This window comes from Gracilinanus agilis, chromosome 3, assembly GCF_016433145.1.
Source record: "Gracilinanus agilis isolate LMUSP501 chromosome 3, AgileGrace, whole genome shotgun sequence".
NCBI classification, from domain to species: Eukaryota; Metazoa; Chordata; class Mammalia; order Didelphimorphia; family Didelphidae; genus Gracilinanus; species Gracilinanus agilis.
The window spans coordinates 70,939,953-70,947,852 of NC_058132.1; the positions used below are offsets into that span (position 1 = coordinate 70,939,953).

The window sequence follows — 7,900 nt, forward strand, 5'->3', positions numbered from 1 at the left end:
AACGGGTTTCCTGTTTTGAATGACGTCTTCAAGGTAAAGGACGTCTTTAAATATTGGGAAGTGGCTTTGAACTTCCTCTTTGCTACCTAAGCGGGCTCTTTGATAGGAAGCAGCCAAAGGGAATAGGGGGTATGGACAGGTGGGTTTTTGAAATAGCCAGGCGCATGGTCCGATTTTTATTCTATCAACATGGGCCTAAATAAAATATTAGTTTTCCTCATAATATCAGCTTTTATCAATTTTAAAAATAACACTGCTGTTGTTGCCAGGTGGAGTATTGTAAGATAATATAAGTAATGGGGTCACCAGGGATATTAAAATTCAACTATGGGGTTTGTGGGAACACTCTCTGGGATGTAAGAGAGACTAAAACTGATCACTGAAGTCTTGTACAACTACACCACTCCCAAATGGAAAAATAACAGCCAACTGTCACTCTGGCCAGAGGCCTTGAATTAACTGACAAGGTAACAAGGTGAAATTGGGTTTTAATTAGAAACAACTAAAAGGAGGGATAGGAATGACTACTCTAAAATCTTAACACCTAATAACAAAACCCAAAGGGACAGGGAAGGACTTATTCACTACACTAGTTTAAGCTATCTAACTAACAGGGCCCAAGGAGTTATACTGGAGTCTCTGGGTTTCTGCCTCAAACCTGGAACCTGCCAGGCTTGAGTACAGCTGGGCTTTTGTGACTTTGGGATTTCTCACTGCAATCCACTGATGATGTCTGGATGCCAGGAGCTACAGTTGTCTCAGGAACTAAGCAGTAAGGGTTTTGCTTGAAGCACTGTCCTCTTCTCTTGTTCTTTCCTTAAATGCCACACCACACAGGATCCAGGGGAAAACTGGATGCAAGGTGTCCTTTGCTCTGAGGTCTCCCAGGCTGGCAACAGTTTTTGCCTACCACTAATGGAGTCCACACACAGCACAGATAGACTTCCTCCTCCTTCATTCCAACCTGGAATTCCCAGCTCCAGCTCCTTCCTGTTAGGTACTTCCTAATCAATATATAATCAATACCTAATAACTAGCTAATCTAATCTTACTCATAACAATATCTCTGACTAGAATGCTTTTTCCAAGATGGCTACTCTACTCCCACACTGGCTTTAAGATGTTTGTAGGCCCAACCTCCCTGAGAGCACCCACTGTCTTCTACTTTTGAAATAAAAAGTTTAGAAACCTAACTGGCTTCACCAAAACAGTTAAAGGTATAGAGGAAGGACCCTAATGTTGTTATTAGTTTGCTAGGCTAGTTGGTGCTTGAAGGCTAGCTGGGGTATCCTCCTTCTTAACCAGAGGGCTTCAAGGGGTTTGTCCCTGTAATGAAGACTGAGAACAGGGAGGGACGGGAACCAGTGTTCAGAAAAAGGACTTCTATGGGGTGTGGTGTTGTCAGTTTGCCAGGGCTTAGCGGAATGTCTGGCCCCCTAAATAGCCCTTCTGAACAGAGTTCCTGTCAGGGAGATAGTAAAACCTTGGGTTTTGCGTAACTGAAGGCTGTTAGAACTGCATCCCCGTTTTCCCCTTTCCCCTATAACCTTCGCAGATATCTCCCAAAGATCTTATCTGACTGCATTTATCAAAAGGGTGGTTTAATGAATCAGGATAAGGGATGGGTTTGGTGAGTGGGAACAGGAAAGCCTTAGTCAGATCACAAGTATGGTATGGAGTCTCTTTGCTTTAGCCAAAGCCAAAGGCTCTGGCCAGAAAATCTTGACTCCTTTCTTTCTTCTAACTGTTAACCTAATCTAATTGACAGGTTTCAATGTCTTTCTAAAACTGGCACAGAGAGAGTAACTCGTCTTCAGGCTGGCTTAGCATGCTTTCCTGGCACAGCCCCTCAAGCTTCTATAAAAGTTCAGCCAGCCCTCATTAGTTGTTGTCCAGGAGAAACAGGCAAATCTCAGGTCTTTCAGGTTGCAGGGAAATGTTGGGAAATCCTCAGGTATCCAGGGATTTGGATCCAGAGGTGAGGAAATCAGCTTCGTCCAGGTCAGCATACAGAGACAAAACTCCCTCCTCCAGTTCTTTTCCCAGAAGCCCCCTGCTGTTCCTTCCAACTGTCACTCCTGTCCTTCAAGTCATTCTGTAACATTCCAAAACTCCTCTCTGTGCAAGACTTCTTCTACAGTGACAAGCTATATTTTTTTCCATCCAGCCACAGATATCCATGATCTCTTGGTGCATTTCTATTTCTTTTGTTTCTTTGTGTTAATTCTTTCTGGATCTTCAATGCATGAATATTCAGGGACAGAATTGACCAGATTATGACTTTGTGAGATCAGAAGAGCTATCAGAGATCCTTCAGCAATGAGAGTTTGAGGCAGAGATCACCAACTCTAGTAATAGCATCAGTCAAGCCTGGTGGGGAGTCAGCACAGTTGCTGAGTGACCTTCTGGCCTGGCTTAACAGTGGATCTTCCCATCAGTTGAGACACTTCATCCAGGAAGGAACCATTCCAACTGAGCAAGTGAGTGATGCATCCATCTTTGTGGATGCAATACACTAAAGTGAACTTGGTGAGGATTCTTCAGAGAGAGAGAGAGAAGGATGCCCATGGCCAAGTGTCACAAATATTCCTTAATCCTTTTTGTTTTCCATATATATATTTAAATATCTTTGAATTTTAATCTTGAGCTGATTCTTTCCAGGAGCCTTGGATATGTAAGGAGAGAATGTATTCTATACAGTCTCTCTAAATATCTCTTTACAATAGTTCTTTGATGTCAAATGATTGATTGATATTATAAAAGAGAATCTTGAATGAGAGATTCTAAGCCATAGTATTAGAAGCTACTATTCTTCAGTTACATCTAAAATCCTAACAAAAGGAATAGTCAGTTGCCCTCTTGAGACCCAACCTATCAGAGTAAAGGGGATTGGGGAAAGTGAATTTAGAACCAGTGCCACCTTACCTTTCTATTTCCATTGTCTAGCACAGTGATACCCTTAATACATGGTAAACCAAATTGAATTTGTGTCTCATTAAAGACCCTAATCACATTCTTTCTTGGATCCTTTGTGCGTCTATCTTTTGCTCCCTCTTAGAGTATAAGATCTATGAAAGCAATGGCAGTATTTGAGTCATCTTTGCATTTTTCTCAGTGGCTCCTTTAGTATTTTGTACATATCTGGTACTAAACAGGAGAAGGGAGGAGGAAGGACAACAGAAAAGGGAAAAAGCATTTTATATAGCACTTATCATGTGCCAGGCACTGTGATTAGTGTTTTCCAAAGGGTAAAAATTAGTTGAATTCAAATAAAAGCTCTCCAACTCTTCCCTTCTAGCACCTACCTGGCCTCACTCTTGTTTCTGTGCCTGTGCATCATAGAAACTTTGGCTTTGGAGCTAGAAGGAATTTTAGAAATAATCTGGTTGAGTCCCCTGATTGAGAGATGAAGAAAATGAGGCTCAGTGAGGAGGAGGTATTTTCCCAAAATTACATGGCTAACAAAAAGCACAGATTTGCCTTTGTTTCCCTACCTTCCCCTTCTACCTCCTGGATCCCATCTCCTTTTCATCTACTACTACAAACCCATTGAAGAGTTAGCTAAAATCCCACTCCAAGCATGAAGCTGTTCCCAAATGTTCTAGGGCACTGGAATTTCAGCCTTCTCTCACCTTCTACAACAGTCACAGGCTATGAATGCTTAAAAGGCGCCTGGTTCTTTTTTTCAGAGAGAGAGAGAGAGAGAGAGAGAGAGAGAGAGAGAGAGAGAGAGAGAGAGAGACAGAGACAGAGACAGAGACAGAGAGACAGAGAGACAGAGACAGAGAGACATACAGATAGAGACACAGAGACAGAGACAGAGACAGACAGACAAAGACAGACAAAGAGACAGAGACAGACATTGACAAATGGAGAAACAGAGTCAGAGAAAGAAAGATGAGAGAAAGAGTGACAGAAAGGCAGAGACAGAGAAAAGAAGAGAGAGAAAAAGGGAGAAAAGGAGAGAGAGAGAAGGATGAGAAAAAGATTGGAACAGAAGGAAAGAGAGAGAGAGATTTTAAGAGGCAAAGATGAACAGAGACAGACTTCAGAGACAGAGATAGAAGGAGGAGAAAGAGAAAGCAAGACAGTTGAGAGAGAGAAGGAGCAAAAAAGAGAAAAAGGAGAAAGAGAAATCGAAAGAAATTGGAAGAGAGATTGAGAGAGACAGACATGGAGAGAAATCTTCAATATAGAGTCATGCTTAAGGTTGTCCAGAAGTTCTTTCTTTTCTTCTCTCCCCTGACCCAATCCTGTTTAACAGTCACTTACTGCAAACACTCTAAGTATAATGAAAATCAGCTTACGTTTATGGAGAGATGAAACCCATTGTAAAAGTACATACAGTAAGTAAAAATGTGTCAGGGAACCAGGCTTGATTTTTCCAGGATGCAGTGAAGTAAGGATGGAGAAAGTGTAGAAGGGATATATTCATGCCCTCTGAGTTTGACAACAAATTCTATCCTGGTACATCAGTCCTTCTGTGCATCAATGAGCCAGATGAGGCTCTAATTACTCACGAATATATTCAATTCAAGGTAGTATCATCATTCTTTTGTCATCCTCTGCTGGCATCCACTACTGTGGCTCCAATGTCCCAGGGCTTCTATATGTTGTGTTTTTTTTTTAAGTCCCTTCTTTTAGCTGTGAAAAACTACATTTCCCGTCAGCTTCTGGATCTTAAAGGGTTACTCATACTGTTTCTATTTCTTTTCCTCCCTCCATTGGCTTTCTCTAATATCTCTCATAATCTCAGCACAAAGGGAGGTATATAGTAAAGATTCCATAAATGCTTCCTGAATAATTTCTTCCAGGTGACTGTACACCATCATGCTTGGTTAATTATAATAAATCAGATTAATGGGGCTCTTGAAGGATTACAAAGTACTTTCCTTACTGATAATCTTATGAGGGAGCTAAGGGCAACTGTTATACTCCCCAGTTTGTAGATGAGAAGCTGTGGGAATTTGAACTATGTGTCTGAGAAGAGTTTCAGAATCTAAGACTAACCCTTATCCATCCATGCTGATCCTGGTAATGAGGATGATGAGGGCTAAAATGAAATCAGGTTTGTTTTGCTTAGCTCCTCAAGGCAGGTGATGCTTTAGGTATGGTTTAGGTCACAGGCCAGGGTCCCAAGGCCAATAAGAATGAATTGCTTCTACCTACTGTGTGTGGTGACTCATACCTACAATCTTTCTTACTAGGAGGAGGCTGAAATTGGTGGATCAACTGAATTCAGGAGTTCTAAGGTAAGTCAGGGCTAAAGTCAATGAATGGATTCAGGAGATCCAACAACAATATGATGAACCCTTCAGGAGTAGAGAGTGGGGTGGGAGTGGGGGGAAGAATAGGGAAAGCAGGCTGCTTAAAGAGGGGTAACCTGACCCAAATTAACATTGGAGTGGGCCAAAAGGTGCTGATCAACAGTGGGGTGGGAACAATAAGTGATTGCCTTACTTGGGTGAGAAAGGGAAACCAAGTTTCAAAAAGAAAAAATGGAAAGAATGGTCCATTCCAAGGCTTTCTACTTACTAGGGTATTCTGTTCTGCATTACCACTTTGATGAATGCAGCCTTTATGTCCTTATTCCTAAGGCTGTAGACCACTGGATTGAGCAGGGCTGTGAACACATTATAGAAAAGTGAGATCTGCTTGTCTCTCTCTGGGGAGTAGTTGGAGTTGGGCCTCATATAGATGTATATGCCAGGTCCATAGAACAGAGTGACCACAATGAGGTGAGAAGCACAAGTGGAAAAGGCTTTACACCTGCCTTGGGTGGACTTGATCTTGAGGATAGCCATGGTGATGCGGACATAGGAGGCCAGGATTAGTGAAAGAGGGACTAACACCACGAAGATGCTTATGATGAAGTCTACTAGCTCAATCAAGTGTGTGTCCATGCAGGCCAAGCTTCGGACTGAGGGACCTTCACAGAGGTAATGATTGACCACATTGGGGCCACAGAAGGGGAGACTCATGGTAAAGTAAGTATGGGGTAGGGAGAGGAAGAAACCACAGGAGCAACTACCTACCACTAACCTCACACACAAATTCCAGTTGAGGATGAGGGTGTAACGCAATGGAAAGCAGATGGCTACATAGCGATCATAGGCCATGACTACAAAGATGATGCCCTCACTGAGACCCAGGGCACCAAATACATACATCTGCATCCAGCAACCTCCAAAGGAGATGAGCTTAGAACTAGAAAGCAGGTGCACCAACATCTGAGGCACTGTGCTGGTGACATAGCCCAGGTCCAGTAGGGAAAGTATACTGAGGAAAAAATACATAGGTGTGTGGAGGTGAGAATCTAGACATATGAGGAGGATAATGAGTCCATTGCCCAGTACTGAGCAGAGGTAGAGAAGAAGAAAGATGATGAAAAGGATCCTATTTGAGGTGGAATCACTGGAGAAGCCAAGCAGAATAAATTCAGTAACAGAACTATGGTTTGATGCTTGGAACATTGAGACAGGAGGGACCTGAAAAGGGAAAGAGAAAAGATGATGGAGTCTAGAAACTGCAGCATTGGTCAAGGGCTGGATAGATACAGGGCTTTCTGAGATCTTTAGTTGAAATCCTGATATTGAAAAGTCCTTCCTTCAGAGCTTTTGTAAAATTCTAAAATTGTGGATTTTAGAACCTCAGGTATCTTTAAAAATAATCTAGGTTTATCCGTAATTTTATACATGGGGATCTCAGAAAGATGACTTGCTTAAGACCACATATCAGATTAAGAGAAGAGGAGGGACATGGGTTGGGGTCCCTTTTTTGCTTGTTCAGTACTGTTTCAATGGTACCCCACTATTTCTTTTTTAGGCATCCTCTGATTTTTATATGATCTCAGAAAGCATTTTCCAGGACTTTTACCTAAACAAGAGTTTTCTCTAGACTATCTCCAACAAGAGGACATCTTGTTTTTGCTGAAATCTCTCTATTGGTATCCTTTATTCTTTTTGGTTAGCTTTAACTTGAGGGACCTTTTCTATGTACTAATTTGATATTTGCTCTTTAATTTCTGCCTACTTCCTTAAGTTCCCCACTCTGAAGTCAGATAAAATAAGCATTTCCTCATCCTGAAAATTATTCCCATCCTAATGAGATCTAAGATCACATTATCTTTTTTGTCTGCTATCTCCCACTTTTGATTCATAATGACCCTTCAAGCCCACTAAGACCACTAGGTCTTTTTTCCATGTGAATTATTGCTTGCCATATTCTATCCTGTACAAAGTGTTTGTACCACATCTGAATAGGATCCCAATGATTTTCAAGAGGTGAAAAGATGGTGTCATTTTTCCCCTAACCACTACACCATCTAGAATTTCTTGAACAAACAAAATTCCAAAGCACACTCCTTTTTGAGGTAAGGGTCAGGGAGAATCTTAGGTTAGGGAAGATCATTTAATTCCCCCTGCCTCCTCCATTTTACAAGTGAAGAAACTGAGGCAGAGAGAAATCAAGGAATATGCTGAAGATCACATATACTATAAGTAGTCTAAGATTCAAACCCATCTTTTTTTCCCTATCTTGTGATACTCCTACAATCAAAGCCACCCCTTCTAAGACTGGTTAAAATGGAGAATAGGATGACCATAGCAATAAATGAAACAGCTTATTAGGACAAGATAGATTTTTACTCTGTATAGTTAGAAGGAACCACTCCATGTCTGAGATCATGCAGCTCCCTTCTGAAATTTCAAATGATAAAAAATATTTCTTAATAAAATTATATATATGAAATGTGAGAATTAGTCAAAATACATGTAAATCAGTTCACGAAACTGGGGATATTCAGGCTGTAAAGAAAAAGATTCAGAGTGTCTGGGTATTTGAAGAGTTGCTCTTTTCAGCCACAGTGTGCTAATGGGTGGGAGATGGAAAGAGGTAAATT

At 41.3% G+C, this 7,900-nt stretch overlaps 1 protein-coding gene across 1 annotated transcript; it reads right to left on the reverse strand.

The window, feature by feature from the left end:
• Nucleotides 1-2,847: 2,847 nt before the first annotated feature.
• LOC123243209 (olfactory receptor 2D3-like) lies at nt 2,848-6,479 on the reverse strand. The gene is made up of 2 exons (XM_044671409.1): nt 5,559-6,479; nt 2,848-2,871 (listed from the first exon to the last, which is right to left on the reverse strand). Exons 1-2 carry the CDS (start codon nt 6,471-6,473, stop codon nt 2,848-2,850), a joined length of 939 nt encoding a protein of 312 aa, XP_044527344.1. The 5' UTR covers nt 6,474-6,479.
• Between the last annotated feature and the right edge of the window lie 1,421 nt (nt 6,480-7,900).

Coding starts and splice junctions, on each gene's coding strand:
- LOC123243209 (XM_044671409.1), bottom strand. CDS start 6,473: ATGTTCCAAGCATCAAACCATAGTTCTGTTACTGAATTTATTCTGCTT. Junction 2,872..5,558: donor AGGCTGCATTCATCAAAGTG/GTAATGCAGAAC, acceptor TTACTCTGATAG/GTTGGGTCTCAAGAGGGCAA.